Consider the following 19937-nt stretch of genomic DNA (forward strand, 5'->3'; position numbering starts at 1 on the left):
GTTCACTGTGTCTCTCCCGCTTAGAACTCTTGTGCCTTCCTTACATGAGTTGCAAAATTGAATTGGAGATAAATCTGCCTCCTATCCATCAAGAGAGGAGATAAATGATCTTCAGAGCAGTCGTTAAGGATTTACTCAACTGAATCCCAAACTTTGTCGTTGAACATCAAGACAGTCTTGTCTGAAGTGCGGTCAGTGACTTTGAGAGTCTGAGGGAAGATGTGCACCCATTGCAAGGATTTGGAATCCCGATTTGCGGGGGCAGAGGTAAAGAGTATGTATACCTTGCTTCCTGGTTTAAGGGAAATAGCAAAAGAAATTGAATGCACAGGAATCCAGCGGGCTGCAGAGAGTAGAGCCATTTCTGAGAGACCCGAGGTGTATCCTACAAAACGGAGAAGAGGAATGGGATGACAAATGTCTGACAAATAGTCCCTCATGGTCAGCTGTCTAAAACCATTCGATGACAGCTTAGTCTCACTTCAAAAAAGAATTGCTGAATTTAATTGTACTTAGCCAAGTAAGCACAGAATTATTATTGTGACTTGAGTGACATACAGGTGTAACTGAGGCTTTTTGACAAAAGTCCCAAGAAAATGAAAGCCTTCTTTTAAGATCCTAGCAAGAGTTAGAAATGTAGTATTTCCAAGCATTATAGTGTAATAGGATGTTTATGTTCCAATCTTCTCTCTGTCACTTTTTCTTTATAAGGCCATGTCCTGACAAGGGACGCAGAGCACTATATGGTCACTCCATTGGGTAAAAAGTGAAACCTGAGAAGATATTGTCAATCAATAACAACCTCTTTAGCCCTAGTGACAGAACATTGTGCATTAAAAGTTAGTGCTGCTGAACTTTGAAATTATAAATAATTCCTGAATCTGTTCCTCATCCCAAGTGTTCAATAGTGTATATCTCTTAAATAATCATCATTTACAGTGTGGAGTTCTGTGGTTAATAGTACTCATTTATTGCTATGTCAAGTCTTACAAAAGGGAATAATAGCATAGTAGTGTTGTGTGAAGTCTTTACTGCAAAATACTTTGTTGGCTTTCTTTGTGTAGTGTGTATAAATTCTTTTTCAATTTGACAAATATATGTTTGGAACCTCTTGCAAAATTGTGCTATTATGTGTAAAATACAGAGATAAAATTTTTATCCTCAATGAAGTAAACATGTCACATTTAAATACAGCATTGCCACCGGAAGCAGTAATCTGTCCCAATTACAAAAAGAGCAGTTTTAATTCCTCCTCTCCGAGAAGTGTCCTCAGTGAACATTCTTCCACAAGTGCATATGGGCAAGGTGTGTGGGTCTTCTATGCTTCATTCACTTCTATTCATTCGGCAGCTAGCACGGGGCCTGTTATAAAGTTTACTCTGTAATTATAGCAAGTACATGAGTGAATGAGAGTGGATCATGCTTTGCAAGAAACAAACACAAGCCACACACCATAATATGTGACAAACTTCTAGTGAGTTCCATGGCCTATGGCTGTGACAAAGATAACTGTGGATATCATCATGGAAAGTCAAGGCCTTGAGATCTGTGATGTGCAGTACTCATGATTAAAGGGATCTTCCTTTAAATAGCTGGGGAGCATGGTTAGTGAGAAGAATAATCTCTCCACCTATTGAGAGAAAGCTAGAATTAATGGGTGGAAGGAATATTTATTCCCCAATACCTCTACCTGCTTAGAAAAGCAAAATGAACTCAATTTGAAGATTTTCCCAAATACTGTAGTTGGGTCACTCACTGATACATAGTGGAAATTCCAAGAAGAGAATAACACAAAAGTATCCAGTGAATTGCAAGTTCACTTGCCTCCTAAGGTTCTTTTGAGTCAGAAGTTTGTTCCTTTTATGAGCCTGCAAGGGCAGCAGAGCTGAAGAATAATTTAAATGATCGGCTTTCCATTGTTTTTCATTTTCAAATAAATGGAAAGATAGTTGAATGGAAGAGAAGATCTGTTTAAACTGCCTGTTTCTTGGTATATTTTACATTTTTAAGTTCCAATGAGCATCAGGTATTATTAGCAAAGAGCTTTACAGGGAAGAAAAAGATTCGTTTGGAAGTCAAAATTTATCTCCAGCTGTATTTCTTAGACAAGAAGCCTCATCCTTCTTGGCTCAAGCTTTCAGTCATAAAATGAGGGTATGGACTGTATTATTTATTTGTTTTCATTCAAGTCCAAAATTTAATAACTCATTTATAATTTTCTCTCATAGTGAACTATATTTCTGCAAATCCATGTAAGAGTACTTATAAAATTATGGAATATGTAATTCAAAGATAAGTTTATTTTGGTGCAAAGATTTTGAACTTCAGTCATAAAAGCAGTCTACAAGGAAAATACGTATTATTAAAAAATATGGTTTCAGAAATTTTTGCACCAAAATGTCTTATTAATTCTATTTTGCATGAATTTTTAGGTATAATTACATTTTTATGTAATTATGCCTTTCTTTTGTGAATTTTCCTGGAAATACTTTATTAAGTATCTTAAAACTGTACAGTGAGATAGTATCCAGAATCAGGTCCTCCCAAGGAAGAAGGACGTATTGGTATGTAACGAGAAGTGACATGTTGGTATGTAACTAGAGGACTGGCTTTCTTCTCCTTTTCATTTCCATCCTTCATGCTGTTCTAGAAAAGCAGTTTGTTTTAAACTGATTTATAAACATATCCTAATGACTTTGTTTGATTTGTAGAGTCTTTGGGAACAGCTAAGAAGTTATAAATTTAATTTTTAAGAAGATTTATTTTTATTAAAAAGATTTTATTTTTAAAAAGATTTATAATTTTAGTTTTTAAATTTGAAAGGCAAATATACAGAGAGAAGGAGATACAGAGAAAGATCTTCCATCTGCAGGTTCACTCCCAAAGTAGCCACAATGGGCAGAGCTGAGCCGATCCAAAGCCAGGAACCAGGAATAACTTCTGGGTCTCCCACATGGGTTCAGGGTTCCAAAGCCTTGGGCCATGCTCTACTGCTTCCACAGGCCACAAGCAGAGAGCTGGATGGAAAGTGGAGCAGCTGCGACATGAATCAGCACCCATATAGGATCCCAGTGGATGCAATGCAAGTATTTAGCCACTAGGCCATTGTGCCAGCCCTCCCTCCCCTTTCCTAGCCCCACCCCCCACCTTGGAAAGAGAGAATATCCGTCTATTAATTCACTCCTTAAATGCCTGCAGTGGTGGGGGTTGAAGGATAGCCAATCTGAACTCAATCCAGGCATCTATGTTGGTGGCAGGAACTGAACTGAAGCCATTGCCACTGCTTCCCAGTTCTACATTGACAGAAAGATGGGATCCAGAGTTAGAGCTGGGAATTCAACAGAGGTACTCTGATGTGGGTTGTAGATATCCTAATTGGAATCTTAACCTCTAAGCTGGAAGCTGCAAATTTAATATCATGACACTCCCATTCTTCCATTGTCCATTCTCACCCTAGCTGTGCTCATGTCTGGACATTTTGCTTTTGCTGTTAGTATTTTCAAAGTGTAAGGCAACTGTGCCCACTTTCTCCACTGAGATTACTACATATTCACTAATTAATTCATCAACTGTTAATTGTCTAATATAAGCAAAGTCTTGTTTTCTAGATGTTTGCAATGTATTAGTGAACAAAACAGAACTAAAAATAAAGCCCTGCCTTTATGAAATTTAGTCTTTTGAAAAGTGAGAAGCAGTACATCAGAAGACATAAACACAGATCAGACTGGGAACAGATGTAAAAGATAGAGAAGGATCAAGGATGAGTCTAAGGTTTTTGCTGAGACAACCATAGAGATCCAGATACCATTTCCAGATATGTGAAAGCTGAAAGCTCTGCCTGGAGCAGGACTTTATTGGGGGTGGGGAGTGGAAAGAGGGATGGGAGGAGATCTGGGACACATGTGTCATGTGGTTATTTAAATAGAGATGTCTTGTCATTAGTTGGGTCTGTGAGTCTTGGTGGAAACAGAAGTGTGTAAAGCATGCAGTATGAATGGTGTTGAAAACACTGAGTATCAGCTACAATCCCCAGAGCAGTGAACTTGTTAGGAAAGAGAAGAGGCCTGAAGGCTAAGTAAACACTAGGCCTCTCCAGAGTGAGAAACATGGAGAATGAGGGCAAGTTAACAAAGGCATGTAAGAAGTAATAGCCATGGTTGCTTCCGTAATTGCAAAAACATGGAAGCAACCATGGCTATTACTTCTTAGATGCCTTTGTTACTTGCCCTCATTCTCCATGTTTCTCACTCTGGAGAGGCCTTATGCCCATCAACAGAGGATTGGATAAGAAAGCTATGGTTCATCTACTCCATGGAATACTACTCAGCTATTAAAAAAAACAAAATGCAGTTCTTTGTGGCCAAATGGGCCAAACTGGAAACCATAATGCTAAGGGAAATGAGCCAATCCCAAAAGGTTAAATACCACATGTTTGCCTTAATTTAAGATGATATGATGTTATGTATAACATGTTATGTTATGAATGTTATATGTTGTGTATAAACTAAAATTGAAGTGTAGGTGAGGTGGTCACAGAAGGTGGCTGGGAACTCGCATTTACTTTTAACATATTGGTTACTCATTACTATGTCAATTAATTCCATAATGATGTAAATTTTTGCTGATGGTATGTTGGAGCTTTCAATTGACGGGGATGATACTCTGCTGGCTCTGTCTTCAGACCAGAGAGGGTATACCTAAGAAGCCGTTGAACTTGACTGGACAATAAGATGCTAGACTCTATGTTTGGTATACGCTTGCAATGGGGGAATCTCAACTGAACTTGAGCTGTGGTTATGCAACAAGGTGGAGGAATCCACCATGGTGGGAGGTTTTGGGGAGGGGTGGGGAGAACCCAAGTACCTATGTAACTGTGTCACATAATACAATGTAATTAATGAAGTAAAAATAATAAATAATTAAAAAAAAAGAAGTAATAGCCATGGAAGTGGAAGCAAAACCACAGCTGTACAGTGTTACAGAATTTAGCTCAGGAGTACTCAAACCATGTCATATGCTGCTGATAGATCAAATCTGATGGCAAATGAGAAGTAACCATTGAATTTAGCAGCATAGATGAGCAATGCATATGAGTTTCCTGGTTGAATTCATTTTTCATGTGATCAGGAATTACTGAATTATTTATATTCATTTTGTGAGGGAACCACTTAGCAAGTTGCTTGAAAAATGACTAGTATCTGGTTACACAAAACCATGTCAATTCCATAATATTGCAAATTGCTGTTAATGTTATATTGGGACTCTTATTTGACTGTGATGATATTATACCAGCTCTAACTTCAGACCAGAAATGGTCTCCCCAAGAAACTGTTCAACCCATCTGGACAATAAGTAGCTGGACTCCATGCTTGGTATATGTTTGCAAGGAAAGAATCTTGATTGAATTTGAACTGTAATGCTGCATCAAGGTGGAGGAATCCACCAGGGGGAAGGGGTGGGGGAGGGGGAGGGGGATTCCCAGAGCCTATGAAACTGTGACATAATGCAAAATAATTAATAAAAAAAATGACTAGTATCATTTGGAATTAGCCATTGTTTCCTTCAGTGATGTATAATGGTGTTCTCTGAATAAGAAAACCTTTCCCAGAACAGTGGCGTACAGAACAAATGCTGGCTTTGCCCATCTGAAAGCCATAGGATACTAGCATTAGGAAACAAAGAATTGTATAAATATTCTTTATATTATCAGTTAAGGAGCAGAAGAGAAAGCATTCTATCTAATTAGTTATAATTAAAGGTACTAAAGTTATCCTAGGGAGAGGTAGAGTTATGTGTTTTAGAAAGAATATTAAAATTGAAAGAATTGGGCCGGATGAGGTAGCCTAGCAACTGAAGTCCTCATCTTGCACACCCTGGGATCCCATATGGACGCTGGTTCTACTCCCGACAGCCCTGCTTCGCTTCCCGCTCCCTGCTTGTGGCATGGGAAGACAGTTAAGGATGGCCCAATATCTTGGAACCCTGAACTTGGCTTGGGAGACCTGGAAGAAGCTCCTGGCTCTTGGCTCCGGATCAGCTCAGCTCTGGCTGTTGTGGCCACTTGGGTAGTGAATCATTCACAGAAGATCTTCCTTTCTGTTCTCCCCTTCTCTGTATATCTGACTTTCCAATAAAAATAAAATATTTTTAAAAAAGAAAAAGTGAAAATCAAAAAACAACAAAATTATTTGCACCCAATTTTACCGATATTCTTTATCAAAGGATTAGATATTAGATGATATAATTGAAAAGCAAAATTGTCTGAAATATGAAACCATTAAGATGGTTTTCTTTAAAGATTTATTTATTTATTTATTTAAAGATTTATTCATTTTATTACAGCCAGATATACACAGAGGAGGAGAGACAGAGAGGAAGATCTTCCGTCCGATGATTCACTCCCCAAGTGAACCGCAACGGCCGGTGCGCGCCGATCCGAAGCCGGGAACCAGGAACCTCTTCCGGGTCTCCCACGCAGGTGCAGGGTCCCAATGCATTGGGCCGTCCTCGACTGCTTTCCCAGGCCACAAGCAGGGAGCTGGATGGGAAGTGGAGCTGCCGGTATTAGATCCGGCGCCCATATGGGATCCCGGGGCTTTCAAGGCGAGGACTTTATCCGCTAGGCCACACCGCCGGACCCCATTAAGTTGTTCACTGTAGTAAGCTCTTGAAAAATGGAAATTCATATGGGTTTCTGCAAAAGACAGCAGAAGTAGTGATGATGTGAACACTTCAAAAGTTTATGGAAAATGAAATTAAGTGATGAGTTTATTTGGCACAAAAATGTTGAAATCTGTGAATTTTTTTAGTAATATGCATTATCTGTGATTTTTCTAAAACCCCCTCATATGCATGATTTCAAAAATTATTCACCCAATGAAGCTTACCTTTTCACTCCATTTCCAGAAACTTTATAATTACTCTCATATTAAGTTTATATTTTAAAATTAGATTACCAGAATCTCTTGATGTGATTTGAAATTCCATATTTTAAAAGATATTACTAGTTATAGAAACAAAAGTTCAGAATTGTGGTTGAAAAGATGTCAAAATTATCACCCTTCTAAAATAGAAAAATGTGTAAATAGAAATAAAATTCTGCTGGTTGATTCTGTCCTCTGTTAAACTCAGCAGTTTCTTCATAAATGGATCCCCTTTCTTAGTTTAAAGTGGTAACTCTGAAATAGTTATAAATCATTTGGAAGCAGCAGTGATAAGGAAAGAGAAATCAAGCGTAGTTGTCACTGGAGTACATGACTTTTTAGAGGTGTTGAAAGTTACTAAAAGAAAATTACAAAAAAAAAGGTTTTTTTCAGTTAAGAAAGCAACAGGTTCACTGCTTTCTCTTTCACTTTGGAGTTTGTGGTTTTGTTTTTAAGTTTCTTCCTGCTCTCCTTTTTGTATAGAGAACATGAATTAATACTATCTGAAATATCAGCTTGGAGCTTTATGAATATGTTGGAACTATAAAGTATGTGTATTATACTTCTGTACATTTACACTTGTGTGTAGTGTGCATTACCTATAAATGGATATGTATAAGCAATACACATATTTACCCAAAGGACTTTAAGTTCAGACCTGCGTGACAACACCAAAAGGCTACATCATCTTGACCAGCTGCTCTCTAACAAGGCTTGGAATCCATCCCAAGTAGGCTGTACTAACGTTAAAGTGCAACGCAGCACTGAGGTTTCTTCGATCTTCCAGTTTGTCTTTATTTCCCGTGTTAGAAGCTTGATGTCATGGAGGTAGCTCAGCTAAAGACACAGAGATTCGCACCTGCCAGGAGTGCTTAGATCTTTGCTTTTACCAGGAGAGCCAGAAGTTAAAACAAAGCGCCTGTGGCCGTTGGCCTCAGTGGTTTTCAGAGTGCACCCCAAACATTTTAAGGTGTCCCACAAACCCAACAATTGGAGTGTGCAAAGATGTTTCTTGCCTTTTTAAGTGAGGGTGGGTGAGGGGCATTCGCATAAATCAAGGTGGAGGCACCAGACTGTGCTGGAGAAGTTGGGTCTTCAGGGTTCATGTAACTGAACAGAACAGAAATAAACACAGCATCACTTAGTGTCCTTGTTGGCTAAGTAAAAAATATTAGTTGTCAAATAAACTGATAAGAATCACATGCCACTATAGTTTTAATTATTTTGCTACTATTTTAAGATTTATATGAATGAGGTTGAACATCTTTTCATTTCTTATTAATAGCGCCTGCCCTTGTTTCTGCTGAACTATTTTTTACTGTTTGTTGAACTCTTTATTTTACAGACCTATTAACCCTATAACCATAGTGTAAGTAATATAATGTGTATACCAGTAAATTAAAACTGCTATCAAAAATATTTTGTTAAAAGTATTAGTTTAATACCTCTTATTTCTTGACTACATGTTTCATTAATACTTTGTGATTAAATGGGAAGGGCACAAAAAGTACTTCTGGTTCATTCCAGAGCGTTGTTTAGTGGTTGTCTCAAGGAAAGCCCTCGTGTGGTTAAGTTGAAGGTAGAATTAACTACTCTATCATCACACCACTTCTATTCACTCAACTATCCAGACTTGAATTGTGGATGTTATGTTTTTAAAATGAATGAAGTTATCCCAAACTTGGAAGAGAACTAATAATACTTACTATGATAAAATTCAAACATTGAAGTACAATTAGAATTCTAGAAAACCTGTATCTACATGGTAAGCTTGACATACTTAAAAGTTGTTCTAATGGTAATGGCTGCAACATCAATGATTGTGAGGTTTTTCACTTCATATTGATATTTGTAAGCAGGGTTTGGAAGATCCATAAAAGTCAGTGATCTAGTATTTTCCAAACAATATCACATGTGGGTGAAAGTGATGCAAAAAACAAGATTAATGAGTTTTAATATGAAGACTTTGGAAAGTTCCTTAATATAGTTTCCAGTTTCCATGGTGCACCTAACCTAATCAAATGCTGGTGTGGTCTCAAGATGAATATCCGCAGTGTTATGCAAAGGCTGTTGAGATACTCTGCTTTTCAGCCTTGTATCTTTATGAGACCATGTGTGATTCATACACTTCAACAAACCAGTATCACAATAGATTGAGTGCAGAAGTGGATATGAACATCCAGTTGCCTTCTGTATTAAGCCAGGCATTAGAGAGATTGGCGAAAATACAAGACAATGCCATTATTCTCTGAATTTTTTGTTTTGGAAGATTTTTAAAAATAATATTATGCACTTTTAAAATTTACTTCAAAAGCAGAGAAACAGGAAGAAACAGCAAATTTCCACCTGCTGTTTCATCCCCTAAATGGTTTCAAAAGCCAGGCTTGGGCAAGAACAAAGCCATGGCCAGGAGGTCTATCTTGGTCTCCCTCATGAGTGACAGGGGCCCGAGTACCTCAGTCATCTGCTGCTGCCAAACCAGGCACATTAGCAAGAAGCTGCAATTGAGAGCAGGCATGAGTCAAACCCAGGTCTTCCTAGGATGCAGATGTAACCATCACACCAAATGCCCAATCCCACATTTCTTGCCTTTAATTTCTAATATGGTAAATATCTATGAGTATAAATAATATAAAGATTTAGAGTTCACTCATTATGTTTTAGAGCATAAAAGGTACTCTGAAACCAAGAAATTTGAATACCACTAATCTATACTGATGCAGTTTATTCCTGAACTCTTCCCTCACTTGAATGCAAAAGCCCAGTTTCTCTTAGGGTGTAAAGAAGCTTACTAGGAAAGATGCAACAAAATCTAGCAAGAATGTGGTCTATAGCACAGCAAGTTTGTTAATTATCCATTCAGTGCAGCTGATTAGGGTCCCCAGCCCTGAGCTGGATGAGCATCCACAGTGCACTCGTTCATTCATTCGCTCATTCACTCACTTCATGAATAGTTGTTTAAGGCGTAAAAGGTATAAGGCATCAGAAAAACCAAAATTGGAACTAGTCTGAAATTTTACTGATTTAACTAACAGGTGCAACTTGACTGCAACATTGGTTTTGAGAATACTCTCAGGAAGCTTGTACCCTAATAGTAGTAACAGAATGGGGTTTAAGCAAGTTGTGTTTCAGTAAAATAGGTCCTTTCTTTTAAATGCTGCACTAAGGTAGGTCCTAAGTGAGCGCCTCACCAGAATAATCACATTGTATTAAAGAACAAATTCAAAGAAGCCAAGTCAGTATTTAACTAAGTCTTTTCGGGCCTGGTGTAATGGCCTAGTGGCTAAAGTCCTCTTCTTACATGTGCCAGAATCCCATATGGGTGCCAGCCTGTATCCTAGCTGCTCCACTTCCCATCCAGCTCCCTGCTTGTGGCCTGGGAAAGCAGTAAAGGACAGCCCAAAGCCTTGGGACTCCGCACTTGCGTGGAAGGCCGGAAAGAAGCTTCTGGCTCCAAGTTTTGGATCAGCTCATCTCTGGCCAATGCAGCTACTTGGGGAATGAAACCAGCCGATGGAAGATCTTTTTGTCGCTCCTTCTCTCTGTAAATCCAATAAAAATAAATAAATAAATCTTAAAGTCGTCATTATAACAACTTCCAAGGTTGGAAGGAAGGAGTGTTGATTTTATTGGGAGTGTTGATGGTCTGGTTCTCATGTGGTTATTAGAAAAGCAAGCCCCAGGCAACAAATAAGACTGTGGAAAACAAGCATCCAATGTAGGCTTTCCCTACCTTTGCTTGAGGACTGAATAACAAGGACCAGAGATAGAGAATTAGATTAATGGGTATTAGAAGACAGAATGGAGTTTCTTTTCGGGCCTTCCATGGCCACACGTATTCCTTGCTCTGAATAAGAAGGAAAGAACATTTCTTTTTCTCAGTGGCAAAGTGACTAACATAATGTCCTGGGTCAGTGGAAAAGCAGTGGGAGTGAGGAGTGGGAAAGGAGGGTCCACGCCCACTTTTTAGAGAAACAGCTGCATCTTATCCATTAATTGGCCTAATTTAGATGGAGTTAAGGCATTGCCGTGGCAAACTGATTTCTCAGAGGACAAAATCAGGAGTTTGGGGATCAAGTGAAATATGAGAAGTACACGAATTAGCGAAAAGACACCCAAATAAAAGCACAGAGATGAAATATGAGCAAGAGAAAATAGGGTCTGTCCCGACCTGTAGGACACGACGCTCAAACCCTGAGGGTGGACTGGGAATGCCGAGCTGCTACCCCACCGGGCTGCTGGCCCAAGAAACTCACGACACAGGTGCTTGGTGGAAAAGAGTGCCTCATGCTCTTTATTTTAATCCCCATATATATACCTCCTCCTCTAGGGGAGGGGCTTCCTGGAACTGATTATCTTCATTGAAGCAGGGAAGGAACTAATCATCTATATTGAAACAGGGAAGGAACTAATCATCTATATTGAAACAGGGGAGGAACTAATTATTTGAACAGGAACAAGGGTGGAGGTTCTGTTTCGCTTGCTTTGCATAAGATGGACTGGCCGCAATGTCCTGCTAGCTGTGGTCCTGCTTGCCGGAGGTAGGTTTTGCAATGCAACAGGTTGTCCGGTAGGCCAAGTATAAGGCCTGTAAGTCTGTGGCTCCTAACAAGGGTCCTCCTAATCCACCACCGTGGCTACTAAAATGTTACTTATAAAATACAAGTGCTATGTGGCAACTTTGTTCTCTCTCCCCTGGAACTAACAAAGACTAAAGAGTTATCACAATGGTATTCTGAAATAACACTTTGCAAAGCAAGTAAAGCAATAACTTGAGATGGTATGATAAACAGCACGGGCACTTCCACAGGGTGGGCCCTGCTCTTGCTGACATTGGCATGTCTTGCTTAAGGGTGGGAAGAGTGCAGGAAGTCCGTGGGACTTTGTCTCCATTTGGCTATAATCTCTCTGTCCCTGTGAGCACACAGGAAACCTGGTTAGTGGGTACTAATTCAGTAAAGACTCTGGCCTGCTCCACATTAGGTTCTTTATTTCCTAAACTGGTGGTTTTATTTGCTGGCTCACAGAAGCACATGTGTGCCAGGCAGCTGCCAGACTACTTCAGCCTCTGCTTCTGACGGGCAGAAGCAATATTTCAAACACTGGTGACAGCGCTGAGTGTATGGTGTGCTGTGGATGCATTCATTCATCCGTGGTCTCTCCTTTCTCAGAAACATGATTCCGGTGACAGAATTCCGGCAGTTCTCTGAGCAGCAGCCTGCCTTCCGGGTGCTGAAGCCATGGTGGGATGTATTTACCGATTACCTCTCAGTGGCCATGCTGATGATCGGCGTGTTTGGATGTACGTTACAGGTAGGTGTCCATATCTATTGCAAAATGGGAGCTTCAGGAAGACAGCAAGTCAGTGGAACATCTTAGGAATTGTACTCCGTGACTCTAACCATGTAAATATTAATTGTACTTCTCTGTTTATAAATGGTGTTTGCACTCATGGCAGGGAGTCTAAAATATATGAGCACTTCAGAAAGTTCAAAGATGGAATTAAAAGAAGTTTATTATGGTGCAGGAAATTTTGAAGTGCAGGCCAAAAATGGGTCTTCACAAATTAATAGAAGATTCAGTCACTTAGTCCGGTGGTTAAAACACCCATAGCTCATATTGGAGTACTTGGATTTGATAACTGGTTCTGGCTCTAGGAGGCAGCAATGATAGCTCAAGTGATTTTTTTCTTGCCAACAACATGGAAGACCTGGATTAAGTTCCCAGCTTTAACCTGGCCCATCTCTAGCTGTTGCAGGCATTGAAGAGTAAACCAAAAGAAGGAAGCTCGCTGTCTTACTCTTTCTTTCTCTGCTTCTCAACTTAAAATATTGAGAAAAATATATATAAATATAATTGTGACTGACTTTAAAATTTTTTCAGCAAAATCAATTTAATTCCATTTTCCACAAACTTTCTAAAGTATTCGTGTATTGACTAAACTTTACTAGTGTGACAAGTATGATTCTTGTAAAATTCCATTGAGCCCAACTACAGTTGACTATAGTCAGATATTTAATGTCAGTATCATTGATGTGAGTTGCTGTCTAAGCTGGCTCTACAGTGAAATCGAGTGTATCTCTCCGTAAGTGAAGGTGTTACAATGCCAAAATGAAATTTGCTTTTCATTACTTCTTACACTTATGTTTGAAAATATTTCCTTAAAGAACCATATTTAAACATATTTATATAATGTTTAATTCCAAATTAAAATGGATTCAAAATCTACATAGGTGTTCTATATTCATATTTATACCAAAATATTTAAATATTTGAGGCATATCAGCTATGTGCCAAGTATCATACTTCTGAGAATGTGGATTCCTCCATGAAGCTTATTTCTGGAGGAGAACTAAATAAACAAGCAATCAAGAGAAGTTAGTTACACTGTGATAGATCAGGGGCATGTAGCTTGGGAGCATTAGAAAAGTTAATAGTTGAATTCAAACTTAGGAAACTAGTGGAAGGAAGAAAGGAAGGAAGGAAGGAAGGAAAGAGCTAGGAATGGGGAAAGGTGCAAGGAAGAGTAAAGAATACTCAAAGTGATGGATGTGAGAAGGAACAGGTCTTCGGGCATCTGTCACTGGGACTGTAATAGATCAAGAGTGAGGAGTACAGGAGTTGGCACCATGCCCGTGAATGACATCAGCTAGAATGCTGTGAGAGAGACAAGTGTCAGAAACAGCTTTAAAGAGTGAATGGAAAAGGAAGGGGAGGCTCTAAAGATGAAAAGAAGGAGCAACCAGAAGGAGAGGTGGAAAGCAGGAGCGTGGACTGTATCAAATGTTGAAGGGAGGATATGGCCCATGAGCGTGGGTGGTACCCACGTAACTCACAGACCAAGACCATTAACAATTTTAGTTTTGTCGGTTTGGATATTTGGTGCAGCAGTTAAACTGCCACTTGGAATGGCCACATATCATCCTATCAGAGTACCTGGATTCAAGTTCCACTTTCAATTCACCTTCCTACTAATACCTGTCTTGGTAAGCAGACTATGGTGGTTCAAATGCTTGGATCCCTGCTGCATACATGGGAGGCCCACGTTGAGTTCCAGGAACCTGACTTCAGCCAGACCCAGCGCTAGGTGGTTTGGACGTTTCAGGTGAAATCAGCAGATGGATGACCTTGCTGCCTCCCTCCCTCTCTCAGGTGTACAAGTAAAAGTAAATAAATGGTTTTTAAAAAGAAAATTTAGTTTCAGTGGTTGGAAAAGTGAGAAATTTAAAGTAGAAGTTGTAGGAAAATGTGACTTTGAGGTAGATGAGTTGGGAGAGGACATAACAAGAGAGCAATACATAGAAGTGGTACAGAGGAGAAATAAAGACCTTCTTAAAGTTGATTTTCATATGTTAATGTATAGTGCTTCCTTTGTGACCATTATTCTTTCAAATACAGCATATATTTTAACTCATTTCGTATGTAACAATTCTAATATGTAAATGCTATTATTAATCTCATTTACAACTGAGACCCCTGAAGTGCAGAGAAATTAAGAAAACTCCTCAAGGTAAGTGCCAAAGCTGTTACTCAAACCCAGATCATTGGTTTCAGAGTCCTTGTTGTTGGCCCCCACCTCTACCTTGTGTTTGGTCACAAAAAAAACATTTTTCCCATTTGCTGCCTGCTGCAGAAATGATTTCAGTGAGAAGATGGAGTATAACTAAAAGTATAAAGTCATTTAGAGCTAAAACAAATCATTGTTGAAGAAATACTTTGTGCAGGCACTGTTCTACCAAGAGGAGAAAACATAAATGACAGAAATGTCAACTTTAAGAACCAAAAATGTGACGGAGAAAATAGTACATAAAATAATCAAAATAACTTAATAGATTATATGCCAAAAGTATCCTTACCTTTCAGGGATACACGTGTTCAAGACCCTCAGTGAATGTTACCTAATCTGTCTGTGGTAGATCTTGGCATCTGCAGCCTATCTTTTCTTCTTCTACTTTTTCTTTTTCCTTCCTTCGTTATTAGGTCTAGAGCCTTTTCACTCAAAATAAGCTATTCACAGCTTCTCTTGGGTATTTCCCAGTTGCTAGCTTCACTCCTCTTTGCTTTAGGATTACTATGAAAATAAGGTTTACCTGAACACAGTGCACTATGATGCCATGATAATCTGCTAACTAAGGTTAACTAAGTAACTGACATCACAATAATCAGAACAGTGTGCAGTTTAAAGGTGATAATTGTTTCTTTCTGGAATTTTCCATTTGATATATTTGGACCACAGTTGACTGTGGGTAAATCTGAAACCACAGAAAGAAAAACTGTGGTTAAGGAGGAACTACTGTAATATATTAGAAGACTCTAGGAGAAAGGTATAATGATACTGATAACAATAACAGATGAGATAGAAGTTGTGACTTGACCAAGGAATAGGTGTCCTGTAAGGAGCCCTCTAAGCATAGGACAGCAAGGGCAAGGGGCATACAAACAAAGGGTTCATAAGACCTTTCTGTAGAACTTGACTTTTTTGAGCATTCCAGCTTCGTTTCCCTGGAGATCTGATAAAGGTCTAATGTTAGTTGTTGCTGGGCAACATTGGTTATGACATAAATGACTGAAGATTAGTCAACTGCATCTGGGAAGGAGGAGCGACAAGACTGATAGAAAGCCGTATTATTGGACTGATGTCTGTTGAGGTGCAAGGGATGTTGTCTTCTTTGAAGTCTGAGACTGTTTAAACCAGTAAGTCTGGAACCTGTCACAGGGGGATATCTCTTTCACCCACCTAGAGGGTCTAGAGGATGAGCAACTCAGGAGAGACTAGCTCTGAACAGCAGGACAGACCACACAGTGATCAGTTTTGGAAAATTTCCTCTGGAAGGAGGAAAGCCTGATGCTGCCAGGCTGATCTGATATGGCTCCAGTCCTGTATACTTCCAAGGGAGTCTGGTGCCAAGCGAGGTTTATGATAACCTTATCAGTCTGAATGCTAAAGTGGATCCCTGGCAGTGTCACAGTATTACAGGCTTCCACCTGGGCTGTCCCTGGCCAGAAAGTGTGAGGAGGAGAAGAGTAGCAGAAGGTGCAACACAGGGTTTTGTCTGCCCTGAAAGATGCTAGGTTTCTCAGTAACACAGGGTGTGTTCGGCAGGTTTAGAGCAGAGGGCTGTCATGTTCTGGCTTATGTTTTAGGAAGCCACTCCAGCATTATTTGAGAGCCTGGTACAGCCATACGGACAATAGAGGAGTGTAGAAACAGTGGTTCTATATATATTTTATGGGGGAAAAAAATACAGCAAAATGTGATGAAGCACTGAATGGGAAATACGAGGGGAAAAAGAAAATCAAGGATGGCACTAAGATTTTTGTCCTGAGCAAGTGGAAAAGTTTGTTTTTGAGTATGTTAATTTAGAGATACAGCCAGTCATCAAAGTGGAGACAGTAAGTAAGCAGATGCATCTAACCCAAAAGTTTGGTGTTGGTGGTGAATGGTCTCCTGCTGAATGAAGGTGATAATAGATCCGTGTTCCAGCAGGAAGGAGACTTGATTTGAGGGAGGAGTGTCTTCTCCTGAGTGGGAATGATGGTAACAGATACATTTCATTTGGAAGAGAGGCCAAAAGGTAGAAGCTTATGCCTCATAGGAGGAGATAGGACGTGGCAGTGAGGAAGACAGAGCAGGGTAGGGGCTCAAGAAGAAGGCAGGGTTGTGGAAATGGCCATTTGGAGCCACATACCTGCAGGAGGGCTATAAATCTGTCCCGCCTTACTACTGTTCCACCTAACAAGCACAAGGTGTCATTTGTCTTGTTTATGTACTCCATGACATGATCCAGTGCAGAAAAGAGAAAGGACCCACAAAGTCAGTAAGAACTAACAACCAAAGCGTAACAAGAGGTACATAAAGAGCAGCCATGGAAATAGCTGCAATGCCTGTCGTCTAGGAGCTGTGTCTGCAGTGAGTTCAGCGGGAATTCAACCTAAGTCGTCTTCTATACCATGCCAGGATCATCTTCCTGCAGTACAGCCCCTGTCCTGCCTCTGCTGAACGTAAAACCCTGGAGAGTGATTATTTCACAAAGCCCCATTTATTGGCACCATGATCAGTGGAACAGATGGCATTTTAAGGATTATTTGAGTTAGGATTATTCAGCATCCTACGATGTGATGGAGGCATTCCCATACAACAGAATTGTCTTATCTAGAATGCCAACAGTACTTCGATTGAGTGACACTTATCCTAACTGTACTAGAATTTGTACTGTATTTAGTTCCTAGAATGAATCTGCAGTAGATTAGTCTGTTTTTTCAGATGGGACTTCTGAAGGCCACCATATGAGTTAAACTGCTCAGAGCCAAGAAGATTTGAGTGCCAGGCTGCCTCCGCAGTACCTGCCTTCACCCCTGCACACACAGCTGTCCCATATGTGGAACCTCAACAAACGCAATCAGCCACTGTTTGGTTTAGGAAAAATAGGATTCTCCATGCAGAGACAAGTGCAAAATGACTAAAAGGGAAAAGAGAAAGTTATAAAAAGTATAATTTTCTTCATTATAGATTGGTTTTTTAAAAGTTATTCATTATGTACCTATTGTTAAAAAAAGGTTAGTTGCCAAACTTGTAGGAATGTTTAAGAAAGAGCATGGTTTAAATTATTAAAGTAAAACCATCCACCCAGGACTGTATTGCAAATGGAAGTAATGTTGCTTAGAAGAGCAATTTAAACTCCAATTTTAACTTGCTATGTTAATCCTCTGAAATTGGTGTAATGACTGACAACTTTATAAACAAAGGGTTTTCTGTGAAGCTCAAATCCTTTCCCATTTTCAAGGTATCCTAAAATATTAAAATAGTTTGTCTTTATTCCTTAATTTATTTCCCTCTGTGAAATGAAATTATAATCTTTTTGATCCTATTTATAAAGCGAGCTAACTCTAGATTTGAAAATATGATGAGGTCTCTATGCCGCCTCTTATACAAAGCCAGCATCCCATATCAGAATTCCGGTTCAAGTCCTGGCTGCTCTGCTTAGGATCTAATAACTCCCTGCCAGCATGCCTGGGAAGGCAGCAGATGACCCAAGTGCTTGGATCGATCCCTACAGTCCATGTGGGAGAACTACATGAAGTTCCTGGTTCTTGGCATCAGTCTGGCCCAGGTGTAGGCATTGAGGCCGTTTAAGGAGTGAACTAGCAGATGGAGGGTGTGTGTGTGTGTGTGTGTGTGTGTGTGAGATCCCTGTCTCTCTTTCGCTATGCTTTTCAAATAATACATAAATATTCTAAAAATAGTATGACAAAGCAAAATCTAACATACAATTAAAAAAAACAATCTTAGGGCATATTTTGTATGATGCTGGTTCTGTGACAAGTAACAGTTTGTTATCTATTATACCTAAGGTGTTGTGTTTATATAGGATTAACATGATGAATGAGACTTTGAAAATACTAGGGAAAGGATGGGTATTATCTACCAAAGGTTTGTTAAGTGTTTCCTGCCCTGAAGTAAAAAGGTTAGAATCAGCATCCTCATCTTACTCATCTGACAAATATTTATTCATTTCTGAGCAAGTAGCTGTGTTCAAGGCTGCTATGGAAGAAGGGCATTTAAGAAGACATTCCTTTGGTTACATCAATTCACGTAAATTTATAAAGTCGGCGTAAACCAGGAGAGTGTGGGTGTCCGTATATACTATTCCTTGTACAGTCATAGACCCTCAGGGACCAATAGTGTAAACATCCAACTTTGTTCTATAAACAATGCCAGACACTCAACACACTCTATAAAATAGACCAAGTCCTGTAAGGTCAACATGTTGCTTCCTGGAAGAGGATTGCTTCAGATCTCTGCTCAGTGACTCCAGGTTATCTTATTAGGCCCAAATCTAAAACAGTCCACAGCCACTCCACGACCAAATATAGAGTTTATGGTTAGCAACCAGAAGCAGGAACTGGAAGATTCAAGGCTTCTGGGAGTCCTAGGGGACCCGCCTTGTGATTGTTACACAGGAAACACATTTCCTGCTTTCTGAATGTAGGGAAAAAGAAAAATAAGAGGATGGTTTCAGTCATTTGAGGCCACCTACCGAAACAGAAAGCCTTGCAGACCTCCGCTGTCCCTAGAAGCAGGCTGGCCCTTGGGGCCACACTGCCTGGAAGTTTGAGACATTCAATGTAAGAACTGCTCCCTCTTGGATTTTTAGTGCATACCGAATTTAATTTCTACTTCTTTAATTTAGAGCCATTCATGTCAGCTTCATGGTAAATGGCCATTTTTCTGGTAAAATGAAAGGTACAGTTCCATTCGACTTGTTTACTGGAAAGTACAGGCAGTAAAAAATTATAGATTCCAGAGAAGTTTAAAAAGTAGGTTTGGATAATATGCCCTGAAATGTTGCTTCTACCCCACTCTCAGGCTCCTCTGTCCCAGACTTTTGAGGATGTATAGCCATTTTTTTTCTTTGCCGAATTTGTTTAGGTTAAGGTACATTGTTTAAGATGAAATTTTGAATACTCATGTAACATCCATTTTGTGAAGTTTCAGTATAACCACTACATGGCACCATTGTTTTAGGTCTTTGGATAATATAAAGCAAAAATCGTTTGGATGGTAAAATAATTGCAAAGAACATCTCTTCTCATGTTGAGGTGGGAGTGCCATGAAGTAAGAGTTGAAATCACTGTACACCTAGTAACAAAAATATGCCGTAGTTAGAACTTCCTCTTATAGTGGTTTATGCAAACACATACTTTTCTCTTGTCTAGAGCATTACTTTTGTCAGCTACCATCTTGACAAGTTAATGTGCAGTGAATTTCCTGAAATAAGAATCATGTGTGAGGGCTGCTCCCATCATCCTCTTGGATTTGACACAGAACACAAGTCTAAGTGCTCTTCTATCACTGGTTCCATCAGTGCCAGTCAGTGAATGGGGGATATATCCTTTTATCTCACAAGTATAGATATTGTCAGGTTGCCTGCTACTTATTCAGTAATATATCTTGTCCTTCCAATAATACAACATTAGCCAATTAGCAAGCTTTTTTCTACGTGAAGCAAATAA

At 39.5% G+C, this 19937-nt stretch overlaps 1 protein-coding gene across 4 annotated transcripts in view; it reads left to right on the forward strand.

Annotated features, from left to right (window-relative positions):
• The window catches only part of LRRC8C (leucine rich repeat containing 8 VRAC subunit C), a 93042-nt gene that overhangs the window by 47687 nt on the left and 25418 nt on the right, over positions 1–19937 (forward strand). For 2 of the 4 annotated variants that reach the window (XM_058659008.1, XM_012926023.3), the window contains one exon: positions 12095–12236. In XM_058659008.1, coding sequence (XP_058514991.1) covers positions 12099–12236 — 138 coding nt within the window. In that variant the 5' untranslated portion in view covers positions 12095–12098. Of the gene's footprint in view, positions 1–11683; positions 11860–12094; positions 12237–15558; positions 15618–19937 lie in introns of those variants that run through there. The other 2 variants (XM_058659016.1, XM_058659023.1) reach the window with 2 other exon arrangements.

The sequence above is a fragment of the Ochotona princeps genome, chromosome 2 (genome assembly GCF_030435755.1).
Source record: "Ochotona princeps isolate mOchPri1 chromosome 2, mOchPri1.hap1, whole genome shotgun sequence".
Classification (NCBI taxonomy): Eukaryota; Metazoa; Chordata; class Mammalia; order Lagomorpha; family Ochotonidae; genus Ochotona; species Ochotona princeps.